General features: G+C 39.9%; 1 protein-coding gene across 2 annotated transcripts in view; it reads right to left on the bottom strand.

Moving 5' to 3' along the window:
- The window catches only part of RYR3 (ryanodine receptor 3), a gene marked incomplete at both ends in the record, with an annotated part of 530,337 nt that overhangs the window by 350,078 nt on the left and 152,685 nt on the right, over positions 1–27,574 (bottom strand). For both annotated transcript variants that reach the window (XM_080708162.1, XM_080708163.1), the window contains one exon: positions 18,742–18,861. In XM_080708162.1, the coding sequence (XP_080564288.1) occupies positions 18,742–18,861 (120 nt within the window). The remainder of the gene's footprint in view (positions 1–18,741; positions 18,862–27,574) is intronic.

The following is a 27,574-nucleotide window of genomic DNA, read 5'->3' as shown; positions in this document are numbered from 1 at the left end:
ATAAAATAAAGATAATGATTCTCATTCTAGATTCTTCTTTAAATAACTCATCAATTTATAAGAAATTCTTTCAAATATATAACTTGATCATTTGAGATCCATATTTTTATGATCTTGCCTGCTAAATCACCAACTAAAAGTGACCCTGAGGTGCAGGTGCGCTGGATACCTGTACTCCACCAAGTACCAGTTGTTTTTGGTATAGTTGTGAAGAACAGCCTTATAGAAAACAGAGCTGAAAAGCTTGTGTTCTTTAAAATAAGGAAGAGGGGTCAGCCAAAGATTCAGAGACAAAACACTGGGCAGCTGCTTGAAAAATGCCTGCTGGGAAAAAGCCTAAGTGACAGGTTGGATGGTTGATTTGGTTGTCCACTGAGCCAAGTTATTCTCCCAGCCTGGCCGTACATGGTCAGCATGTTAAATAACTAAGGTGCCAAAGGATAGAAACTTGGAGCACTTGCACCTGGATAAACAAGTTGTGTTGATGAGTAGCACTAATACCTGGTGCTGACGGACAGAGATACTTGAGTCACTGTCTTTAAATGGCCCGAAAAATTGATGGCCACAAATAAAGCTATAACTTAATGAAGAGTACAGATACTACCAACCAGCTCAGTGAATGCTGAGTGGGGGGACCTAGAACTCCTGGAATCTCAGATTTCAATGGGTACTCTGATGAGAAAGGGTGAACATGGTATTGTGAAGAGCTTGCATATATATATAAAAAAAAAATAGCAGAGTCCAGGACAGTGGAAAGGCAGAATGTCAAATAGGAGATAAAATCAACTGTAGATTCCCATGGAAACATTAGGGGTCTGAACATCCACTAAGGGAGAGAGGGAGGGGAAAGGATGATGGGATGAGAGTAAAGGGAGACAGCGGGAACATGGGGAGGTGGAGTAAAAGCCGAGTGGAAAGGCGGACGGAAAGTCTAGTTTCAAGCTAATGTTCATGCTTTACTCTGGAACTCGCTTACTTTAGTTTTAGTGGGAGACGCACAGACCAGCACGGCACCTCCCACCTACTGCTTAACCTCTTGCAATTTCACTTAACCTCTCTTCCCTTTTGGATGACGATGTGGATGCTGATACACGATACACAATTTAGAAATCACAGTGCAACTTTTTTCTATTTTCATGGCAGTGATACCCGGCAGTGGCAGCATGGAGTAATGTGTCTGTCTTGGCCTTTCTGTTGCATAACAGGAAGGGGAAGCTTGAGAGAAGAACGATGAGGCACCCACGAGAGCGGAGGCAATGCCAGCCTGGAACTGAAGGCTGACAGAGGGAGGACAGGCAGCGTGCTAGGAGGTGGTGCTGTCCCCAGCAGGGCGTTCATCAGCAGCATCCTGTATCCCTTCTAGAGCACCTGCAGTGAGTCTGGTCTTTCCCTGACTATGGGATTCACTCTCTGGGCTCATTTCAGGATGGAAAGCGGATGAAAAACTCAGGGCAACTAATGTCAAGGATGAAGACAACAGCTTGGCTTTGGAATGTTTTGCATTTTTCCTTCATGCCTCTTCCCACTCTCAAATCGATCAAATTCCAATGTGGCTATGAAGTTTTTATTTTTCACCCCCTACAAAGCATTTTTGCTTTTAGGAAATCTGTACATCATTATAAACTAAGTTCTGGATTTAAAAAAAATTGGCAGGAGTACAGGAGCCAATAGTCATAAAATTTACAGTTTTAAAATGTCTCTGAAAATAAATGTTGTAAATATTTTTTCTCTAAGATAGAAAAAGTCCCCTCTTCTCCCCACAGAGAACTAGATTGAACCCCCAAACCCCAATTGTCTCATAATGTTTGTGCAAAACGACCACTAATAGATGTTTGCATCTGCAAGGAGGTGTAGTGACACTCATCAAACACATTTTAAAAACACAGCCATTGGGCAGGGATTTAGCACTGCTAGACAGTGGTTATAGTAGTTTAAAAATGCTCACTTAGTATCTGGACATGGTGGTCTATACCTGTAACCCCAGCACTCAGAAGGCTGAGACAGGAGAATTGCAGGTTTGAGGCCAGCCTCAGCAAACTGGTGAGACTCTCAACAACTTAGTGAAACCTTGTTTAAAAATAAAAAATAAAAAGGCTTGGTTGTGTACTTTCAAGGTAGAATACCACTGGGGTTTGAGCATCAGTACCTAAAAATAAAATAAAATAAAGTAAAATAAATAGCTCACTTAGTAATGAGCATGGTTTGAGCAGAATGGTAAACAGAGAAACCTGTCGCCACCTTGTGCTATATCTTCCACGGTGTATCCTTGCCAGGAAAAATCCTAAGTATGGATGATGAGTAAAATCAAAATGCTTATTGAACCTTGGAGGTTCATAGGATCCCCTTGTCTCCACTGAGACTTACCACTCAGGAATTGAGTCAGTTCTGATAAACACAAGGGAATATTTAGGAGACTCCATTTCTCCCTACTTGGAGCCATGCAGTCTGGTGGGACTAGCTAGGGAATCTCGTGTCAAAATCTTGTTGTCAGATACTGCTCCTATTCAACCAGCCAAACTCATGTGAATAAGCCACCTTGGGCTTCCTTCCCCTGCTCTACTAAGTATCTAACCCAGTTATTGAGGTGCCCTTCAAAAACAAGGCCAGGAAAGTGTGCTACGTGGTACATTAAGGCCTTTCTTTTCTCCCTCCTGTATAACCAGGATTTACCTCCCTCACATCACAGTTGACTCGGTTCAGCAGCACTTGAGAGAACGAACTCATTCATGGAAATCCATGGAGCCATGCCACACCTCAAAAAGGAAAGTCTTTGCTCATGACGACGCAAGGAAAAGCTGTCAGACCTTATGAAGATAAATGCTTCAGATTAGCGAGGTGGTCTCCATGGCATTCCTCCGTATGTTCTCACAGAGCGCAACTGGGGTGAAAGCTGGCTTTGGTTTCCTATGAAGCTTTTACATTTGGGGAAGGAAGTGAGCTTACTCATCACTATAGCAACTGGAAGCTTTCTAAGCAGGCTGTAGGTAAGGCTGATCATGACGAAATCAGTCAAGGTCATAGCTTTGCTTTATTTTATAATGATACCAGCACCCCTAAGCTGGCTAGATACTCTGTCATAGAAGATACTAGTCAAACAAGGAAAGCTATGTATACACTCTGTGGCTAAAAGCTTAGCCCAGCCACAATTTCCCAAAGCATGGGCTGTGGACCACTGCATAAGAAACATGCAGAAGTTTGTTTTAAAATTTTAAATATTTCCAGGCCACATCAAAAACAAAAATAGGAATTGATAACTATGCTGTCTCAAGTTTGAAGACCACTAGCCTTCTAAATGAGCTCTGCTGAGCACTGGCCAGGTTTATCATCTTTAAGGATAAATATTTCCATTTAATTTTATTATTTTGTAGTACTGTAGAATGAGCTCAGGGAATTTTGCCTCTGAGTGACACCTCCAGCCCTATTTATTTAATTAATTAATTTATTAATTAATTAATTTATTTATTGAAACAGGGACTTACTCAGTTGCCGAGGACCTTGCTGAGGCCACCCTCAAGCCTTCTAGCTCCCATTTTATCCTCCCATCTACTGGGATTATAGGGGCGCATCACCATGCCAAGTTCCAAGATAAAGATTCTTGACATAATTTACCTGGGACATTGTGCAGTGATGAAACTGCAACATTCATTTTTCAACTTGAAAGAGGACCACAGAATGTTGTGAAAATTTTATCATGAAAATAAAAAAGTTCTTATCTCTCTTGGCTATATTTTTTTAGAAAATAAATATTTTCCAGCTGTTTTCTAATGGTTGTTTTTTTTTTTTTTTTTTTTTTGTGGTGGTACTGGGGTTCCTGGAAGCCCTTCTACCTCCAGGCTACACTCCCAGACCTATTTTATACTTTTTAAAATTTGGAAACAGGGTCTCTTAAGCCAGTGCGGCTACTTCGAACCTGTGCGATCCTCCTGTCTCCGCCTCCCAAGCGCGGGGATTACAAGCATGCGCCACAACGCCCGGCTCTAATGGTTATCATGAAGGAAAATATTAAGTCTTCATGTATCCACTCACTCTCATATCTTATATTATTAAATTCCAAAAACACTCTTTGTCTTTAAAAAGTAAAATTGTTCGAATCTAGATACCACAGCTTAGTAGGGTAATAATTCAAATTTCAAGTTAGAAGTGATGACTCTTGAGAGTGAAGAGGTGGGGGAGAGATCAATTATTCCGCCCCTGTGCTCTTAGGCAGTAGTACCACCCCCAAAGAAAGGAGAGTCTGTTCTATTTTGAAGTAGAAATGCCATAGACTGTAGAGTGAAGTGCTAAAGTAGGGCCTGAGGCAAAAATTTTTGGTGAAAGTGCTCCAATGAGAAAGGGATCATTAGGTCAAGGGTTTCTTAATTTTGCTAACCACTCTTTGGGTGAAAAACAGCTATTCGAGAGAAGCTTACTACAGCTTCTTGTACCAACTGTTCTCATCCTCCAAAGGCTTTGGACAAAGCCTAGGTCAAGTGAAACGGAAGAAAAATGATGTGGAACATATTCATGGAGTAAGTAGCTAGGTCCTGGAATGGTGATGTTGGGAACACTTTGTGATCATTCCCAGGAGAAATTCAGATAGAGAAAAACCAATGAATTTGCCAATTTTTTTTTTTTTTTTTTGGTCTGGGGATGGAACCCAGGGGCATTCAAACTCCAAATTAGACCCCCTGCCCTATTTTTTATTCTTTATTTTGAAATCGGGTCTCACTGAGTTGCAGAAGGCCTCGCTAAGTACTGAGGCTGTCCACAAACTGTAATTCTCTGGTCTCAGCCTGCCAAATGCTGGAATTACAAGTGTGCACCACCACGCCCGGCTCGCCAGAATGTTTTGAATTATTGAAGATCACCTATTTTCTGCATGTCAGGGAATTGAAAATAAGCCAGAGATTGTTTTCAGATGATCTAAAAATGTTGCAGTTCTTTAGGAATGGACAGGTACAGCGTTGAAATGGAGAAATAAAGTTGTCAACTCAAATGTCTGGAATGCTTAACTTCTGAAACAAATTCAAACATTCCCTTCTCAAAATGTTCCTCAGGTGACAGATGGCCCCTCATGACCTGAGAGATTATCTCGGTTAACCTTTTATAGCAAGTAGGAGAGAGAAAAGCCAGGCCTCTTGAATCAATATTTAGTGTTCTTTGTAAACATAAGTGTGATTTGTGAATCACGAGTATACACATAACTTCAAAAGACCTCGCGAAAGGTCAGAATCATGATGTAAGTTTACCTTTAGGTTTTAAAATACCCACAAAGAATAAAGAAGATAGACACAATGTGGCTTGTGTTCCTAAGAACCAGGTTCTAAACCCAATGCAATGCATCACTTTTCTGCACAAATGCAACAACTTCAAGAAATATTCTTCTAATCACAGGAAAAGGAGAAAAAAAAGCAAGTTGTTGTGATCTAATTAGTAAGTTCAGGAATTGGTGGAGGAAAAAAATACTGCTAATCGAGACTGAAATAGCAGCTATTAGATCTGAAGAGCAAAGTCCTAAGTGCTACAGAGGTGTTCGGGTATGAATAACACCCACTCATAATTCACCTGGGGCCATTTGCCTGCTGTGAACAAGTAAATGACAAATGAACAGCAGAGCTGTGGTGCTACTTTACACACTGAATAAATGCTTTGTGAAGATTCCTACCACCGCCTTTAAATAAAAAGAAGGGGCTGGTGTTGTCTCCAGCAGATAAGTTACCGAGACAGCATTGATACCTCAAGCAGGAAGGAGAGCAAGATAGATGAGGAGAGATCTCAGAGTTAAGAGCGTGGCCTTTTATTTTTTCTGCTTAAACTATGGATCCAGCGGATGACAAATGCATTACTAAACCTGACATGTGTTGCAACTGACTTTTGTGCTATTTCTTTGGATATCTATTTCCCTTTTTGTATCTTGACTGTTAGAAATTGCAGAGCACAAGACTCAGTGTAAAAATAGGAGGAACATCGCCTGAAAGAACAGTTTACCTGCCAGCTGGAAGGTCTGGAATGTGAGGTTGTGTTTCCAGAATGTCTGCATAGTCAGGACTGGATCCTGATCCTTAAGTGGATGAATTCTGGACCGATACAAAATGAGCCTTTCTGTCTTGCCTATCTGTGATATTACTATTCCCTGGCTCATTTGAATAATAACTTAATCAGAGTAGCTGCTCAGCGCAGGGACCTAGCCTGGTACTTTTTGCTGTGTGTGAACTTCCTTGACCTTTTCTTCCTACCCTGAAATCTCTGGATTCTCTTCATTCCTGTTCCTGGTGATCTGAACACTCACAGTGCTGTGGGTTTAATTGTATTTCCCCAAAAGATAAGTTGAATTCCTAACCCCTGGGATGTGTGATGTGACCTCATTTAGAAATGGTGTCACTGCAGATGTAATCAAGGTAAGATTAATTCATTAGGGTGGGACCTAGTCCAATACAACCTATAGGAAGAAGAGGTCTGCCCTGTGACCAGACTTCTCTCTCTTCTCTCTTCTCTTCTCTTCTCTTCTCTTCTCTTCTCTCTCTCCCTCCCTCCCTCCTCCCCCCCCTATCCAAAGATGAAGGCAGAGATCACACATACTTGCACAAGACAAATCTTATATGGGTCCTCAGAACTGGTACACTGGTACAGACAAGGAAAAAATCCTTCCTTAGAGATGTTGGAAGGAGCATGGCCCCAACGACACGGTGATTTCACACTTCCATACTCTCCAAACTAAAAGAATAAATTACTGTGATTTAAGCCACCTAATTTGTGGAAGTTTGTTACAATGGACCTAAGAAACCAAAGCATAATTGGACATCTGGCTTTATATTATGGCCTCTCAGTTACTTTGCTTCCTCTTTATTAATGGTCATCTACAGTCCAGCCACTCTCTCTCTCTCAGAGTCACACACCTGGAGCCTGTTTTCACTAAACTGCTCTTCTCTGTCACCCCTCATTGTGACACGCACTGTAGCCTTCTATTCATCTTCCACCTCTTGCTGGCTCACGGAGCTACCCTCATCACTATTTATATCCCTGAGTCCTTCTCACTCCTACCTTTTGCTTCTGCCCTCATTCACACTCCGTAGCCCAGCCTCCTAGCCTTTCTTGCCCCTTTAACACTTACCACACTTACCTGGTGATTCTTTGGCTAAATTTATCTACTCTCTTCATGCCTGTGCTGGATGGCAGGGGCTGCTGCAGAGAATGACACCATGCAGAAAAATGGCAGCACTCCATGTTCACAGTCACCAGCCTTGACTGGCCCTAACTCTGTGGCCCACACCGCCGAGCAATTCCACTGCTCTTTCCAGGCAGCTCCCTCTCCAAAGCTTTCGACCCAAAACTTAACGGTCTACTTCCATCCTGGCCTTTATCCTTCCTATTCAATAGCACATGAGGTTCCCCTTCATTTGAAGGTCAATTCTTCATGTCTTTTGTTAATACCAGCAGTTCCCTCCATATCAGCAATTCTGCACACGGAGTCATCCTTCCCTTGCTGGCATCTCCTTCTTCTTCTCCACTTAGGGCTCCCCATCAGCAGTTAAACATGCTGAAGCCTTTCCTATTATGAAAGTCCATCCAGTGTGAGATCTATTGTTATTTCTCTAACAAGTCTGCATGGTTGTCTTTATTTCCTTACATTTCTCCCCATTTTCCTGTCCTCTCCGTTGGCTTCTGTCCTCACCCACCTCTCACCCAGGTTGCCATGGGCCTCCACATCACCACCTACTGGGAACACTTCATCTCACGCCCTGGACCTCCAAGCAGCCTTCTTCTATTGACCGGGATGTGTCTTGACAATCTTCATTCCTGCAGCTGCTAGGGCACCCCACATGCCCATTTTCCCTCTGATCTCTCAGGATTTTCCTTATTCTCTATATTTCTCTTCTTCTGTCTATTTTCAAATATCAACATTTTCTGGGCTCTCCTCTTGACCCACTCCATATTTTACCATTCACTTTCACAGCTTGATTTACTGTCCTTAGACCAGTAATTCCTAATTATTTCCATCTTGGCATCTCTTCTGACCTATGTATCCAGTTGCTGACAAAAACTTTCTCTTGGATGTCACATGTCTGAAATGGAGTTTACAGTCTTCATCACTACCCTCTGCTTAATTTATTACTTTTGTGATGTATCCTACTTCATAACATGATATATCATTGACAGGCAACCAAAGCCTATAATTCCCAAGTCACACTTGCCTCCTTCCACCTTGATCCTTTACTACTCTGAGAATCTCATAAAGCATGCCGAGTTTAATTTTTTAAAATACGTTTGTTGGTGCATTGTAGTCTGACATCATAATGTAGTCCAGAGTGACGGGGACACACAGCACTGGGGACTTGCCCTCAGCTCCCTCCACACTGCTTCCTCTTCCTCTTACATAATATTGAGATTGGCACTGGTATTCTCACACATGTACATAAGGTCAGTGGAAGTGTTTCCTTAATTCTCCGGCTCCCGTCCCACCCTCTCCTGGACCACCTCCCTCGCTCCACAGAGGTTTCTCCTTGGTATTCTGATTACTCCTTAGCTTCCACCTATGAGAGTACACATATAACCTTTCACCTCCTGTCACTGGCTAATCTCACTTAACATAATCTTCAGGTTCATCTATTTTCCTGAAAATGACACATTTTGTTCTTTATCGCTGAGTAGAATTCATTGTGTGTATATCCCACAATTGTGTAATTCATTCATCTGTTAACAGACATGTAGTTGATTCCATGATTTGGCTATCATGAATTGTGCTGCTAGAAACATGAATATGCATGTATCACTATAATATTCTGATTTCAGTCCCTTTGGAAATATGCTCAAGAGTGATACAGCTGTTTGATATGGTGGATTCATTCCCATGTTTTGAAGACTCTCCACACTGACCTCCATAGTGGCTGCACTAATTTGCAATCCCTCCAACAGTGTAGAAGACTTTCTATTCCACTCCACCCACCAGCGCCAGCATTTATCTCCTTTTCAAATGAAGAACCTATGCAATTTCTACAAGTTTATGTTTTCCTTCAACAGTGAGCCCCTATTCATGTTCAGCATCAGCTCTGCTACCTTGCAGTCGGTCCTCACCTCTCTTTACCTTTGTAAATGTGGAAGCTGCACTCAATTTAACCCCCTCACTCCTAAGGCCACCTATTATTTCTTTTTCTCTTCTGAAACCTCATCTCTTCTCCAGCCTCTTTCCTGTGTTGGAAATTCCCCAAACACAATTCCCTAGGTTGGTTATAACCTAGCTTTTGCCTCGACAACCATTTTTGCTTCCTCCTTTTAACACTCAACTTCTTCAAAGACCAGTGAATACTCATCGGTGAGGTTCTGGGTTGCAAGTAAGAGAGTGGAAATTGGGATCTAGACCGAGTGAAAAGCACGTAAGTGGTAAATATGCAGACATTCTGAAAGACTCTATTGATTTATTTAAAAAACAACTGACCATATAAAAAGAATGCACTGCATGTTTTATAACATGCAGAAATTAAGTGCCTGACAATCATAGCACACAAATTTTTTACCATGGTATAAATTGGGTACTGTGGCACATGCTGATAATTCCAGTGTTTGGGAGGCTGAGATAAAAAAAAAATTGCAAGTTCAAGGACAATCTCAGCAATTCAGTAAGATCCTCAGCAACTTAGTAAAACCATGATTCAAAATAAAAATTAAAAGGAGGTTGAGGGTATAGCTTGGAGGTAGAATGCCTCTGAGTTCAATCCCCATTACCAAAAAAAAGTGAAATAATATTAATTTAAGGAAGATTGATTAGTTAAGAATTTATTGTAATTCCTAAGGGAACTGCACAAATTTATACGAAGAGGGAAGGTTTACAAGATGGTAGAGGAAATAAAACAAAATAATAATAATAATAAGTTGATTTCTGCTAAAGAATGAAGAAAAGAAACAAAATCCAAGGGAACAAAATACCAGGTAACAAGATGGAAAACTAAAGCCTAACAGTATAGATGATTAATTGCAATAAGAGTAAATGGACAATAAAAGTGAATCAGAATTTTGCAGGCTGAGAGAGGAGGATCTCAGGTTCAAGGCCAGCCTCAGCCACTTAGCAAAACCCTCAGCAACTTAGCAAGGCCTTGTTTCAAAATAGAAAAAAAGCCTTTGGGAGGCTGAGATGGGAGATCACAGTTTCAGGACAGCCTTGGCTACTTAGTGAGGCCCTTGGCAACTCAGTGAGAAACTGTTTCAAAACAAAGAATAAAAAATAGGGCTGGGGGTGTAGCTCAGAGGTAGAATGCCCCTAGATTCTATCCCAAGTACTACAAAATAAAAAAACAAAAACAAAAAAATAGGAAAAAAAAACTAGGAGTATATATCAAAGGTAGAATGCCCTCAGTATCAATTAAAAAAGTATGTAGACTGACCATTTTGATTAAACAATAGAGATTATAAAACTGGGAGTGCTGTTTATAAGGAGCATATTTTAAATATAAAGATACAGACACATAAACATGATGAAATAAAACAGTGAAAAGATATTCCATGCAAGCAGTAAACACAGAAAGGCTTATGACTATATTGATATCAAAGAACACTATAAGACCAAGGATAAACAGAATTATTTTGCAATAGAAAGATCCTTTCATCAAGAAAACAAAACAAAACAAAATTCTAAATATATATGTACCTAACATCAGAGCTTTAAGTTACATGAAAACAGACAGAACTTAAAGGAGACAAGACTCCAACTTCTAACACTTTCCTTCCAATAACTGGTAGAACAAGTAGACACAATTCAGTAAGGATATAGAATAGTTGAAAAATACTATGGACGCTCTTGACATTTGTAAAACGCTATATCTAACAAGTAAAGAATATACAGTTTTTCAAGTACACAGGAAACATTCACTGCATGGACCATATGCCGGCCATAAAATAAGTCTAAATAAATTACAAAAGATTAAAATCATACAGAGTAGATTCTCTGACCACCTCAGAATTAAATTGGAAATATCTTTCTGAGCTAAAGTTTATAAAACTAATAAAATTTATATTCCACTGATTCATTTTACTTCTTAAAACCATCTACTCTTTGCTTAATTTTCCATCTAACTTTCTCTCTCTGACTTTCCTCAATACTTTACTTTTAAAAGTCATAAATGTTCTCCTAGTCTTTAAATCTGTGCCTTCAAAAGAGACAATGAGCTTAGTTCAGGATATGAACAACTTAACTGAGTCAATCGACACTTCCTGAGTTGTGTTGATCGTACAACAGGGATAATAAAATCTACTGCTTACAAAGTGCTTTAGATGCATCGAGTACTGGGGTCAGGCACATTATAAACCTCATGTCACTAGAAGTTCATAATAATCCTATCAGCTGGGCACAATTTTAAAGAAGAGGAAATCAAGGCAGGGAGAAGTTAAGTCAGTTCCCCAAGGTCACACAGCTATCAAAAGAACAGAAATACTAACCAGGATGTCTGAGCACTATCCTACATAGAGCCCTTGACTTCAGTGCTCATAGAGACTGGTGAAAGGCAGAAGAAAAGACCGGTACACTGGTACAGGATCATAACTCAGTGCAATAGATGTTTGCCCTCCTCCATCTCACCATTTCTCTCTGTACACTTAGTGACCTGCCTTATCCTCCTTTATAAGCTTACTTTGAAGAAAAATACTTGATTGTCTAATTTTTGCTATAAAAGCTGAGCCATAAAAAATTGACCAGCTTCATGTGCTTGCTCACAGCATTTGCACTTTAATAATTCCTCTTTGATTTAGGCAAAATACAGACTTCTAACTCTGGAATGTCAGGTTAGAATATAGGAATATAAATATGGGATGGAGTGGGAGGGCTGTGGAAGGGGCCCAGAGATGTGCCTAGGTGCTCTTGAGGTCTAAGTCCATGGAGGAATGTGGCTTCTTTACATTCACTTAGATCGTGATCCTGTTTGTTTCTGGACACTAAAGAAATTAAACGGTGATTTAAGTATAGAGTTAATAATCTCAGGAAGCCACTTAAACTGCACCTTTCTCCTCTGTGATGACAATGTTTGCTCTATAGGGATGTGGAAACTGAGCAGTCAGCATCATTATGGTACCCACCATAAAGCACAGGATACCTGATAAATATGTACAAGAAGTCATGTTCTCAACTTCTTCATATTAGATAAAGGTGGTTTTTAAAATAAGTTTTGCAAAATAGTTTATTTAAAAACGACTATATTTGAAATCAGTTTTTAATAGTTTAGCTTTTCCTAAGAGCTCATGTCCATACAGAATATACCATTCTAAAATATAAATCAAAAGTTCAAAAAACAATGGTACAACCTCAGTCTGAGCATCTGTTTCTGCAGATTTTCATAGACTTAAGTTTCCAGGAGTAAACAGCGAATCCCCTTCTGAGCTAAAAATAACAAACCTAATAGAAAATATGTTATTTTTAGCCCAAAATTATATGTTAATTTATATATCTACATAATGATGTTTGTACAATAGCTATTTATGTAATCCTGGGTCTTAAGAACCTCTATGACTTTCAGAAATGATAGACTCTTCTTCACCTTCAAACCAAAAGGTGACTATGGAGAGAAGCCAACTAAATTATGTTATCTGTACATATAAATATGTGTAACAATAAATCCCACTATTACATATAATTACAATGACTGAGGCTATATATTCTTCTTTGAACTTTTGATTTATATTTTAGAATATATATTCTCTTATGAATTGCTAAACTATTAAAATGATTTCAAACATTATATATATATCAGTACTGGAGATGGAACCCAGGGGCATTCCACCTCCCAGTTACAACCCCAACTCTATTTTTTATTCTTTATTTTGAAACAGGGTCTCACTGAGTTGCAAAAGGTCTCACTAAGTTGTAGCTGAGGCTGTCCGCCAACTGCGATCCTCCTGTCTCATCCTTCCAAATGCTGAAATTACAAGCGTGAGCCACCACTCCTGGCTTAATGATTTTCAAATAAGCTATTTTATATAACTTACCTAAAAAATCCATTCCAATAGGTCAATGAAAAATTCTTAAAAATGAAAAAGGAGGTAAAAACATTAGAAACACTATTTACTCTGGAATTCTTCAATTTGAAAATTTGATTTTTCAGTTTGAATTGGCCATTATCAGTAAGACAGTATTCCCCAAAAGGGAGGTAAAAATGGGCTCTTAGATACAGGGCTCCAAGGCTTCAGACTGGCTACTGACTCTTGGAAGGACCATGGTACCTTATTTCATGCCACATATTTCAGTTTCCTCATCAACAAAAGATTTTTGTTGTTGATTAAAATCAACAAAAGGACCAAATAAGAACTTATTCTGGTATTATCACTTTTTGATTGTAATCTGTTATTGAGGAAGGTGCAAGTTGAGATTTGGAAAGGTTTTGTGGTTCTAGACCCATCAGACAAGACCCCAGTAATTTAATAATCATCAACAAAGATTATTACAGGATAAGGTCAGGAAACTCTTTTCTCCTTCTGCATGAGAATTTCACCCTCCAGTGTTCTCTGGTTTTGTTCCAGAGCAATCTGAAAACTTCTATGTTAATTATGTTATCAAGGGACATTGTCTTTGGATGAAAGTGATCCCTGATTGGCAGCCTACATCTGACCATGGACATCCACACCTCAAGGAAGCCTTACTTTTGTGGTTGAAGCTATGGCTGTGGAGTTGTCACAAGATGCATCAGCTCCTGTGTTCCATGAGGAACTCTACCTGCATCCTAGATAGTCATGTGAGGTGGGAGGGAATCCAGAGCCTCCCTTGCACTGCTGCAAGGAAGTCTACAGAGAAGCAGTGCCTGACAGTCCCCAGTTAGCAAGCCATGGCCCTCCCACTGTGTCCTTCTGTTCTTCTGAGAAGATGGTGCTGAGCCATCTAGGAATCTTAGGAGTCTGGATGTTAAGTTTAATCAATGAAGATGCCCCACCCCCAGTGGGTTTTCAGATACTAAATAGATGAGATCCAATATGAAGGAGAGGTATTAAAATTCCTGGTGCCTAGCCGGGCGTGGTGGCGCACGCTTGTAATTCCTGCGCTTGGGAGGCAGAGGCAGGAGGATCGAGGCCAGCTGCACTGGTTTAAGAGACCCTGTTTCAAAAATACAGAAAATAGGTCTGGGAGTGTAGCCCAGAGGTAGAAGGGCTTCCAGGAACCCCAGTACCACCAAAAAAAAAAAAAATTCCTGGTGCCTAGGAATACATTTTCTACTTTAAAAGTACAGTAAGCCAGGCATGGTGGCACATGCTTGTAATCCCAGCGTTTGGGAGGCTAAGACCGGAAGATCATGGTTCATGGACAGCCTCAGCTACTTAGTGAGGCCCTCTGCAACTTAGTGAGACCCTGCTTCAAAATAAGGAACAAAAAATTGGGCAAGAGGTGTAGCTCAGAGGTCAAATGCCCCTGGGTTCCATCCCCAGACCTGCACAAAAAAAAGTACAGTAAATAGCATTTGTTGAATAAGAAAGGAGAGAAATACATTGATATGTGCATGAATGTTTGTATGACTGTGAAGCTCACCATGATGTGCAATTATGACATGCCAATTAAAGTACATAAAGAAAATATAGTTCTCCATGTTTCCTAGTTTCTGGTTAGATTTGTGGGTGTGGACTTATTGGAAAGGAAGCAGAATCGTCATGCTTCCATCTGCTAGTATCAAGAAGTTTTAAGAGATCTTCAAGGAAGCACAGGCCACAGCATATGGGAATCGAAGTCACAAGAACTCTCTGGACATTGTGATGGTTTCCAAGTCTAGAGTGAGTGCTGACATTCTTATGCTTTTGCTATTTTTCTACTCTTTCACTCTGCTTCCATAAGACTTTTTTACCCCCTGAGCGTATATGCTAGAATATCCTTTGAACACCTCATTGACTATTCTTACTCTAAGTTCTTTCTTCTCCCTACAATGCTCCTCAATTTCCTGAGTCTCAATAATGTTGAGACTCAGCCTTTGGCCAGAAGTGTCCAAGGTCATTGGCGGCTCTGTGAGCAGCTGATAAGAGCAGCATTTGATGTCTGCACCTTGTTGTGCTCGGTGCCAGGCTTGGGAACAGACCTTCTCACCACACTGCATGACTTGCATTAGGTTCCAAGAACCTAAGATGGCACAGCTGGTGGTGAAATTTGATGAAAGAAAATTAGAAGAACTATTTATTGAAAAGGAGGGGACAAGCTGCCAAAAGAGAGGTGTGCATAACTGTAGCTGACCATGGGAAAGAACGAAGCTTCCAGAAAGTGGGCTCATCTAAGCAAGCCGCTCTGGGGAATGGTGACTGCAGATCTGAATATCACGGCCTTTCCCCTGTTATCTGTGACAACCCTCATGGTGCACTTCACTCATACAAGAAGCAGGAGCGACACACACTCACACAGTGACAGCAGGAATGTCAACAGTAGTAACTCATTATATAGTGTCTCTCCATCCTCTAGGAAAGCACTTTAACATTGTTCACACTCCTGTCACTGTGAATTTTACTTCTGGATATTTACTCTAGGAAGCTAAAACAAAGCAAAAAAACCACAAACAGAATTTAAAAAAAAAATATCAATATTACATAGCAATATGGAACTGGCCTAAACACTGAAGAAAAAAAGGAAACGTACTGTCTGAATATCCAGGCTCAATACAACTTTGAAAACATATCAGTGCATGTTGACAGAGACTACAACGAAAACAGTTGAGAAGTGGTAAGATTATGTATGATATTTTGTATCTCTTTAAGAACTCTTCAATCTGTTGTGTTATCTGAATATGGAATGAAGCCTTAAAATAAGAAAAATGAAGTGGGGGCTAGGGTATTTTCTCATGTGTGGTATGGCTTGTCAGTTTTATATCTGTTGGATGCAAGCATTCTTTGGTCAAAATATATAGTTTTATTTTCTAATCTGGCATAGGTTAAATACAGTCACGTTTATAGAAGTACATAATTTTATAATCACAACCAATGAATCTTTACTCCAAGACTTTCATTTTATTATTATTATTATTATTATTATTATTAGTAGTAGTAGTAGTAGTAGTAGTAGTAGTAGTGGGGTTCCTGGAAGCCCTTCTTCCTCTGAGCTACACTCCCAGACCTATTTTTATATTTTTATTTGGAAACTGGGTCTCTTAAGCCAGTGTCTTCGAGCCTGTGCGATCCTCCTGTCTCTGCCTCCCAAGAGCGGGGATTACAAGCATGTGCCACCACACCTGGCACTCAAGACTTTCATTTTAAAACAAGAAATTTATAAGTTAGAGGCTGATTCAGTTTTTCTGCCTTTCACGTAAAATCAGGCTTTGTAATTCAAAAGGAAGAATATACTCAGTATTATCAATTCTAGCTATTACTGAACTTGTATTAGAGTCAGCACTATGTGCTTTGTATATTCATTTCTTTTTGTTTTCAAAGTTACTTGAAATGTGGTTATCCTTATTTTACAGATCAAGAAACTGAATCTTGTTTTAAGTATCTTGGCCAAGATTAAATCACAACTAATGGTTCTGCCGGGCTTATAATGTACTAGGGAATTTACATACACTAGGTATTTCATATATATTAACTCCTTTGATCCTGAGAACAACTTTATAAGGTAGATAAAAATTACATTTTCACTAAGCAAATAAGAAAACCAAACTCAGAAAGGTGAGATGCCTTGCCCCAAGTCTTGACTTAGCTAGAGAGTGGTAGAGAAAGGACTCAGCTCAAGTCCCTCTCCAGAGCCTGTTTTGTACATCACCCATGCCCTGCTTGATGGAAGATGAAAATGGTTCCTAATTCAGCTCAATACTCCTCCACTGTGCCACACTGGACCTGATTGGTGGATTAGAAAGTGGAAAACAAGGCTGAGTGACTTGTCCCTGATCACCTGACTATGCTAATCGTTGAGAATTAACCTCTTGACTTCTAATCTAATTTTCCTCTTATCTCAGACCCCTGGGAATGAAAGGAAAACTACCTACCTAAAACAAAAGCAAATGAAAAAAGGCCTCAGGGAAATCAAGTCTAAGTCTTCTTTTTAATTAAAAGGGGCATTTTATTTTATTATTTTTAGAATTTTTATAGGTACATTGTATTTATACATCATGATGAAGCAAAAAAACTTGTGTAGACATAAATGAACACATCATCCATCCAGCCCCCACCCAGTCCCCGCCCCACTCCCTCCTCATCCCTCCCTCCCATGCTTGGCTTAGTGGTTGACTATGATATGAATTAGTACATCCTGAGCTTTAAAGAGTTTCCCTCTCCCTCCTCCCATCCCCACAGTTAGGTTGCCTTATTTGCTCCTCTATAGGATCTCCTTTTTCACCTGGAGTTCCTCCTATGGCCCTATTCACCTTAGCTTTCACATATTAGGGAAAGCATTTGATTCTTTACTTTTTTGACTGACTAATCTCGCTTAGCATAATGTCCTCAAAACCCATCCATTTCCCTGTAAATGCTGCAATGGTGTGGTTTTTTTTTAATGGCTGAGTCTTTTAAAGAAACAAAAATATTCCTTCCTCTCTGCTCTGCCTTCTATTTTGATGAAACTTTGTCCTACAGGTGCTGGCCAATGCCTGTCCTCAGGAATCAGGGACTGCGTAGGATGGGGAGCAGCAATGTAAGGAGGGCCTTTGGGAAGGTATGGCCTTTGCCCTGCACACATGGTGTTCTAGGATTTTGTAAATTGCACATGTGTCTCTGTTGTGTATGCTTATGTGGAAAGTGCCCTTCTGGTAGGTTGGCAAACCATTTTTTAAGAAAGGCTCTGTTAGAGAAACTGAGCTTAGAGGATATGATGGTTGATTATGTGTTAACCTGGCTAATTCACAATAAGGTTATTCAGTCAGGGTTTTGTTGTAGAGGTATTTTGTACATGGAAGTCACATCTGTAACCAGTAGACCTTCAGTAAAGGTGGTCATCTTCAGTAACTTGGCTGTCAGTTGAAGATCTTCAGAACAGGACTGGAAGAATGCATTCAGCCTCTAGACTGTACCTCTAACTCTGGCCAGAGTTTCTAGCTGATCTGACCTAGAGACTTCAGATTCACCAACCCCTACAACTACATGGACTCTTTTCTTAAAATAACTCTCACTATCTCTCTCTAATTTCCTATCCTAAGAACCATATTGGTTCTGTTTCTCTGAAGAACCCTTCCTGATGCACAGGTCCTGCCAGAACTGCCATGTGCTATAAGAATGCTGAGCACACAGCTCCTCTACACACACAGATCATGAACAGCAGACATAACCTAAGCATGAAGAAAGAAAAGTCTGGTTGAAGAGATAGGACATTACATGCAGGCGTGTGGGCAGGGATCAAAGCAGGTGGTCCTCTCTGCCCTCAGGTCTCAGGCAGAAGACAGTTACAACATCTCCATCATCAGAACTGAAGGAGATGGCTTGCTGAAAATACAGGCTCAAGCCGTTGAGAGTCCCTATAGCCTCAAATGACAGCTGGGAGTCAAGAACATTTCTAGAAGTTAATAAAAACAGAGAAGACATCCTGGGACTATCATGAGAACCTCTCGGTCAGTGCTGATAGTGAGCTTAAAGCACCCTGGTGTCCAGGAGAGCACTGACAGACAGGAGCATCTTGACCTCTCCACAATGTTTTGGGTTCCCACTTCAATGCTTTCTGGGCAGGAGAATTACGTTTCAAATTTGATCCATGGGAGTCTGAGGTCTCCCTAATTCTTTCTATTTTAAAAATAAATGTGTCTTTTCAAGTTTCTTTCTCACTACCATCTCTACATAGTCCTTCCCTTAAATGACAAGCCAGGAGCCAACAGAAGGTACAGGGCAGGCGATCAGTCTTACCTTGGCTTCTGAGGTGGGCTCCAAGAAGCACAGGCGATTGCCAAGTCCCTCAGCTGCCAGGCAGAACTTCCTCTGCTCCTTGTGGATGTTTGCAATGCACTGGAGTACCACTTCATCTTCCTGCAGAAGAAGAGACACATGAGTGGGAATGGTAAGAGGCTGTCTTTCCCTGTGCCACCATACCCATGTCACCCTCCTGCATCCGAGTCAGCCAAGTTGCCCATCCCAATGACAGCCACATGCACTTTTTAAAAAACATGGTTAGGGAAGGATAATTTTCCATTCACCTTCCTGTATCAACATGGCACCACTGAGCATATACCACGAGTTAGAACGCTGCTCAATTCTGAGGTGATTTCAGTCAAAGCAAGTTAGGCAAGTACAGGCTGAGCATCCCTCACCTGAAAGTCTAAAAAGTCTGAAATGCTCCCAAACCCCAAAACTTTTTGAACTCTAGCATTATAAGTGGAAGATTTCATTCTTGACTTCATATAGTGGGTCACAGTCAAAATGCAAGTGTGCTAAAAATATTGGATAAAGTTGTTTTCATGTTACATGCACAAGGTATAGGTAAAACAAATAATTTCTATGTTTAGACTTGGTCTCATTCTCAAGGTATGTTATCATGTAGATACAAATACTTCAAGAGCCAAAAAAATAATCTACAATCCAAAACACTCTGGTCCTGAGCATCTGGACTGATAAGGGGTATTAAATCTGACTGGGAGTGGGTGTACCACATGCATATAGAATGTGGGCTTCATTTATGAGATGTATAAATGGCATAAAATCTAGCTGAGCAAATAATTTCAACCCTTGGATGAATATGAAGGTAAATCTAAGCAATCTTTCCATGCATGGAATAAAGCACTAGCTGTGACTGAGAAAAACAAAGTGTAGGGGAGGTGGGAGGGAGGCAACTTTAGCGGAGGGAGCGCTCATGGCAGCTGTGAAGAGGCAGGAGACCCATTTTGATGGAGGAGGAAGTGCGTGTGGTAGGGAGCACATGCACCAGAGATGATTAATTAAAGTTCTGAAGGGTCAGATAAGTTTAGATCCACAGGAAAAGAAGACTGGAAGAAGCCTTAGGATTCAGATTGGAAAAAAGAGCTGAAGGTCAAGCAGAAAAGATACTCTGGATTCTCAAAGAGAATTAGCACTCTCAAAAACAACCTCCCTTATTTTAACAGATTTTTCTTATCTGTGGTCCTAGCAAGGAGGCAGATCTCCATTCATTCTAATCTGTGTTATTTCTTGCATGACTTTCCCTAAGTTCAAAAGGACATCATCGTCCTTATCAAGTCTGTTCTCCCCGCTCCTCCCATCATTCAGTCCAATTTCTTCATCTACCTGCAACATTAAATATCAAAAAGATTTACAGGTGGAGTTAAGTTAAAGAAGTAACCAGAGGAGAGCCTTTTCTTTCTTAGCACCAGGTCATCTATTGCTCTGTTTTGCACTCTTGTCCCTAAGTGCTATTGTGTGTCTTGGAGTGCTGGAAAGACAGATAAGTACTAATGGCCTTTCTTGAAATCTGTGATGTGAAAGAGGGCATAGGATCAACACTCCAACTTATAGGTACTGACAGAAACTTTCTCAATAAAATTCCAAAGCTCAGGAAATCAATAGATGGGGATGGCATTAAATTAAAACACTTATGTGCAACAAAGGAAACCATCAAAATTCTAGAGATAGAGCCTGCACAATGGGAGAAGTTCTTTGCTGCCTACCCTATGGTAAGACTAATATCTAGAATATACAAAGAGCTTAAAAAACTTAACACTAAAAACAAATAATAAAAATGGGCAGCTGAACTGAATGTACTTCTTAAAAGAAATACAAATGGCCAATAAATATATGAAAACATGTTCAACATCATTAGCAATCAGGAAGATGCAAATGAAACTACACCGAGATTGCACTAACTCTAGTTAGAGTGGGAATCATCAATAATATAATCAATAATAAATGCTGTCGAGGTTGTGGGGACTCTATTACACTGTTGGTGGGACTTTAAACTACTATAGCCACTGTGGAAATCAGTGTGGAGGCTTCTCAGAAGACTGGGAATGGAACCATTACATGACCCAGCAATACCTCTCCTGAGCATCTTTCCAAAGGAATTGAAGTTTGAGTAATATAGTGATACATGGTCATAGCAGCACAATTAGCAATAGCCAAATTATGGAACCAGCCTAGGTGGCCATCAAGAAATGAATGAATGTATCACATAACTGTGGCATATATATATATATATATATATATATATATATATATATATATATATATACAATTTTACTCAGTCATGATGAACAAAATCATGCCATTTGCCAAAAAACAGAACTTGAGAGTATTATGCTAAACAAGATTTGCCAGTCTCAAAAAATGAATAGTTGTATGTTTTCTCTTAAGTGTGGCAGCTAGACAGAAATTCAGAGATAAAGGTAATATCAGGCAGAAGTGCAGAGGCTCTAATAAGTGACAGATTTAGGGGAAGGAGGAGGGGGCTGGGGGTGTAAAAAGTATAACAGATGAAATGATGCTATGATGTCACAAAATTACCAATTCTAATCTCAAAGACATGTCCAGAGAAGAGGAAGGCAGGACCCTGAGGGAAGCACTCCAAGGGTTGTGTGCATATGGGTTTCTATAATTCTACCCTAATATGATGTATAATTAGAATTCAACAAATAAAACTATAAAAAATTTAAAAATAAAATCCTTCTACCTAGGGGGAGTGGGAACATGTTCATTAGTGATGGTGTGCAGAAAGATGTGTGCTGTTGTCCAAAAATAGATGAGGGGCTCCAGGGAAATCTGAAAAGCCACAAATCCCAGGTGTATAAAAAGACTGGGGTGAGGAGTGCCACTGTTTAAGTACAGCTTTGAAAAGTCACTGTGTGTTACCAAATTGAGTCAGTAATAAATTCAGGAGCCTCTGCTTAAAATGAAGTCAGAACTCATGATCTTCATTTTAATTAAGACAGAAGAAAACTCTAGAATACCATTGTTCCTGCAATGTGGCTTCAGTGAAATCTCTGAGGAGAATGAAATATTCTCCAGGTAGCTATCTCCAGTCTTCCACTTACCAGAAGTAGTGTGGCCCTCCTCTAAGGCATTGGCAATAGGGGGTACTTTTTGTTGTTGTTATTTTTGTTGTTCTGAAGGTGGGGCAGGAGCATTCTACCTCTGAGCTATATTCCTTATCCCCCACCCACTCTTTTATTTATTTATTATTTATTTTGAAATGGGTCTTGCTAAGTTGCCAAGGCTGGCCTCAACCTGTAATCTTTTCATCTCAACCTCCTATGTACTGGGATAGGAGCAGTCTTAGTTGTCACGTGACTGAGAACTGCAAATTGCACTGGAAGTTAAATAGCCTGTAATCGAAAAGGCAGTCCCCTAAGTGCATAATTATCTCACCCAAAATGTCATGAATGTCCTCCATCAAAAAACCTTTAAGTATCTTTCACATATGCAAAAGTCACTAGTCAAAACAAGCAAAAGACACCAAGAACTCCAAGACAGGAGCTTGGAAAAAATAGGATATTACACAACAGATTTTTCACAAATTAGTGAAATCTGACAAACTTTACCCTTCAGTGGGCACACTGCATGGTCCCCTTCAATGATCTCATTTCCCTTTCCCTTCCCAAGCTGCTCCAACCACCTTGGTATGATCTGGCAAGAGCTGCCTTGGGGGGCCCATTTGTTTTTTGAGATTTTCTTGTCCCATAATCCACATCCTAATAAAAACAAATAACCCAGTCAAGAAATGGGAAATTAAATTAAACAGACACTTCACAAAAGAAGAGGCACAAATTGCCAATAAATTTATGAAAAAATGTTCAACATCATTAGCAATCAGGGAGATCCAAATCAAAACTACAGTGAGATTCCATCTAACCCCAACTAGAATTATAATCATCAAGAACCAAACAACAAATGCTGGCAAGGATGTGAGCAAATAGGAACTCTTCTAGACTGTCGGTGGGATTTCAGATTAGTGTAGCTGTTATGGAGATCAGTGTGGAGAGTCTTCAGAAAACTGGGAATAAATCTTCCTTACGATCCAGCTATACCACTCTTGGGTATCTTTCCAAAGAGATTGAAGTTGAAAGGCTTTAGTGATACATGCATGTCCATGTTCATAGCAGTACAATTCACAATAGCCAAATTATGGAACCAACTGAGGTGTCCCTCAACAGACGAATGGATTACAAAATTATGGGATATACACACAATGGAAATATTCTCAGCAATAAAGAATGAAATTATGTCATTTGCAGGAAAATGGATGGATCTGGAGAACATTATGTTAAGTGAGATAAGCCAGTGACAGAAAATGAAGGATCATATGTTTTCTCTCATATGTGAAAGCTGGGGAGTAATCAGGATATAAGAGGGACTTTAGATAAGAAACCTCAGTGGAGTGATGGAGAGGGTCCAGGGGAGGTTAGTTGTTGGGGAAGGAATTAGTGAATGAAAACACTTCCATTGACAATATGTGCATATGTGAAAGTATCGAATTTCAATAACATGTATAGGGAAGGGAGTAAGGAGGGAACAGAGGATAGCTCACCAAGTGCTGTGCATGTTTGTACCTGGCACTCGGAACCACATTATTATATGAGACTACAATGTACCAACAAATATATGTATATGTATGTGTGTGTATATATATATATATATATATATATATATATATATATATATATATATATATATAGTGTTCCCAAGAAACTTTTAGAATAAATTAACCCACCCTGATTCAATAACCATTTTCTGAGCAGCTACCCTGCTCAGCATGTTCCTAGGTCAGCAATCTGTGTAATACACAGATGAGTGTGGGACTCTGGGCCAAACTGATGCCTGTCTAAATATTTTTCACTTTTTCCAGGTTCTGTCTGGAACCTTATGCTCAGTGCTGATCTGGCTGTAGACACCACCTGGACTGGCAGCCTGCACCTGCCTTTCTTTCATACCACAGCTTTTAGTACCATAAACTTTAAACAGACAGACATCTGGAGCCTTTAAGTGCTTGGTGCTGAATCTTTGCACTGAATCCCCTTTAGAGTCAGAAGAAGAGTTAATTCAACCTATCTTGGTACTTCTTTCATTCCCTAGTAGAATTCAGAACACACCCACTCTATCTACCAGCCTTTCCTGATTTACTCCTTTCTCTATTGACCTATACTTCCTCCTGCTAATTCATTATTTCTCTTCCTTTCTCACTTTACTCTAAATCAAATTTGAAAAAAAATATTCAACATCTTTAGCAATCAAGGAAATGCAAATCAAAACAGCACTGAGATTTCATTTCACTCCAATTAGAATGGCAATCACCATGAATACAAACAATAATAAATGCTGGCAAGGATGTAGGGAAGGATGTGTTCTTTTACTGACAATGCTTATACATTGTTGGTAGGAGTATGAATTATTACAATCACCATGGAAATTAGTATGGAGGCTCCTGACATGATGAGGAATGGAATAACTATATGCTCAGCAGCATCACTCACTGATATTTACCCCAAAGAATTAGTCAGAACATCATCATCATCATCATCATCATCATCATCATCATCATCATCATCATCGTTGTTCTTGTTGTTGTTATTATCATTTGCAGTACTGGGGATTGAACCCAGGGGCATTCTACCTCTGGACCACACCCCAGTCCTATTTCTTGTTCTTTATTTTGAGACAGGGTCTCACTAAGTTGCAGAGGGCCTCTCTAAGTAGCTGAGGCTGGCTGCAAACCTGTTTTCCTCCTGTCTCAGCCTCTCGAGTGCTGGGATACAAGTGTGCACCATCACACCAAGCTTAAAGTTTGCATATTATAATGATACATGCATACCAATGTTTACAGTAACTCTTAATATCCAAACTATGAAACCAGCCTAGGTTCCATCAATATATGGATGAATAAAGAAAATGTGGGGTATATACATGATAAAGCTTTTTTTAGTCATAAAGAACCATATAGTGTCATCTTCAGAAAGATGGAGCTGGGCATGGTGGTGCATGCCTGTAATCCCTGTACTTGGGAGGCTGAGATAGGAGGATTGTAGGTTTGCAGCCAGCCTCAGTACTTGGTGAGGCCCTCTGCAACTTAGTGAGACCCTGTTTCAAAATAAAGAATAAAATAGGGCTGGAGGTGTAGCTCAGAGGTAGAATGGCTTAGGTTCAATCTCCAGTAAAAAAAAATGGTCCTTGAGAACATCATGATAAACAAAATAAGCCAGACTCATTAAGGGTCATATATTTCCTCTTATGCATGGATGCTAAAGAGAAGAACAAAGGGGGCTGCGGGTATGGAATTTTATGAAAATTGAAGTTATACCAGTAGTGAAGAGTAAGGGGACTGTGAGGAGGGAAAGAACTGGGGATGAAATTATGAAATTGGTCAATTTATATTACATGCATGTAAAAATGTGTAATAATGAATTCTACTATTATGTGTGATTACACTGCACTAATAAAAATTTATTTAAAAATATTGGCATTGCCCATGTATTCCATTTCCAAGAAAGCTCCCTCAATTTATTGGGAGGTTGCAGACTCCTCTACATCTTGCTTCTTGCTCTGTAGAAGCTTGTATTCATCTCACATACCCCAGTACCAAATTTAGACTATTACTCTTCTACAATCTTACATTTTAAGGTATGTGATAGCTACTCTCCACATCTTTGGCGATCTGTCAATATCCTGCTTACACTCTTATTGTTTATCTGACTTTTTTGGGGGAGGAGGCTGAGGATTGAACGTAGAGGGTTTCTGGATCTGAGCTACTCCCCAACTCCATTTTGTTTATTTTATTTTATTTTATTTTATTTTGGTACTTGGGATGGAACTCAGGAGCATTCTACCTCTGAGCTATACCCCAGCACTGTGTTTTATTCTTTATTTTGAAATAGGGTCTCGTTAAATTGCAGAGGGCTTCACTAAGCAGCTGAGGCTATTCATGAACTGTGATCCTCCTGTCTCAGCCTCTCAAATGCTGGGATTACAAGTGTGTGCCACCACGCCTGGCCCCATTTTATTTTTGAAACAGGGTCTTGCTAAGTTACTGAGGGTCTCACCACATTGCCGATGCTGGCCTCAAACCTTCAACCCTGTCTTAGCCTCCCAAGTACTGAAATTACAGGCGTGTGCACCTTGCCTGGTTTTGTTCCTCTGACTCTTAATGACAATGTATGATTCAGGATAAGTATACTGACTACCTACCAGTGACCACTCTGCCAGGACACTATGAGCATATAAAGTTTTATAAAGTGAGATCCATTTTTACTGTAATAATAGCTTAGTGGATGAAAGGCCAGCTCACCCCATTTCTCTACTCCACTTTCGCTATCATCCTATGTAACTCTGAGGTTTATGTGGGCGATCTGCCCATAGTAACACCTGGACCCTAATTATTTCTATTCTGCTTTAGTACCTCAGTTTGTTGAAATTTCCTTGCCGTAACCCAGAATGGTCCCATTGCTAAGGCCTAAACTATACTATCCCAGTCTGTGAACCTGGTCTCTCATTCTTGCTTTCTCATTTTCTTACTTTTCAAGAAAAGTTCAAATTCATCAAGATTTCCAGGTACAAGAAGGCACCTCTGTTCTCATTCCTTCCTCTGCCTCAGTAAGGAGAATGGTTGATATTTTCCCCTGAGAAAGTAACTTCGAGGTTTTGTGCTGCTGTGAATTTTTTGATTTGCTGGTCATTTTCTTTTCTGGCTTTTGTTGATTTTGACTTCACCAGAACAATACCATACAATTTTTTTTTCTCTTTATAGGAATCTCAGCAGATATCACTCAGTTGATTTCAAATAACCACACCTTTAATCTTTAAGTGAATAAGAAACAAAATAAAGAGAAGGAAGTGCTAAGTTGGAGGGTAATCAGTAATCATAAGGGAGAATAATGAGACCTTTCAGATTCAGTCACTGACCTTATGGATGAAGGGTATGAATCTTATAAGTCCCTAGAAAATAATATTTTTAAGGTCACATAAAGGTGTCCTGTTTCCATCAAATAAGTCAAAATGTCTGTCTGGATTTTTTCCTGGTATTGGGAGTTGAACCCAGGGATATTCTACCTCTGAGATACACCTGCTGCCAGCCCAATTTTATTTTGAAACAAGGTCTTGCTAAGTTGCTGAGAGTTTAAGTTGCTGAGGCTGACCTCAAGTTTCTGAACCTCCCATCTCATCCTCCCAAGTACTAGGATTATGGACATGCACCATCATGCCTGGCTCTCTGTCTGAATTTTAAAGTGTCCCTAGAGTTGAGATCTACCTGGCACCACTAGCTTTTATTTCCTTTCCTTCCTATTGCCTTACTGTCTCTATAAGCCATGCCCAACTTCCTCAAATGCTCCTTCTTCAAACACTCCCATCTTTGTGTTCTCCTAGCTCTCTACCTTTTCGATGACTCCTTCCTATCTCCGTTTTTCTTTTGCTACTCCTAAAGACAGGAAATGCCCAAGGAGTGGTCTACGTTTTGGAAATTTGCCCATTCTTTAGGTTTCCTGTTTCCTCTTTATCCTCAAACCTGCAACCCTCCTGCCTTAGCCTCCCAAGTACTAGGATTACAAGGGTGTATATAACAGTGAGTATTTTATTATTATTCTCAAAATTAGATTTTTTAAAATTTGGTGCACTGTAATTTTATGCCATATTGGTACATAATGTGCCTGACAGATGCATGTACATAGTTCTTGGTGTCCTCCCCACTGGGGATCTTCCCCTCCCTCCTCCTCCCCGTGCATGTCTTTGATATTGGAATTGGTAGTTTTGTATACATTTGTAGCACAATTTCAACTATCACACTCCTTAT

Source organism: Muscardinus avellanarius (genome assembly GCF_963383645.1).
Source record: "Muscardinus avellanarius genome assembly, chromosome: 12".
Classification (NCBI taxonomy): Eukaryota; Metazoa; Chordata; class Mammalia; order Rodentia; family Gliridae; genus Muscardinus; species Muscardinus avellanarius.
The sequence above is the reverse complement of the archived record's forward strand: the minus strand, read 5'-3'. Positions and strand labels throughout refer to the sequence as shown.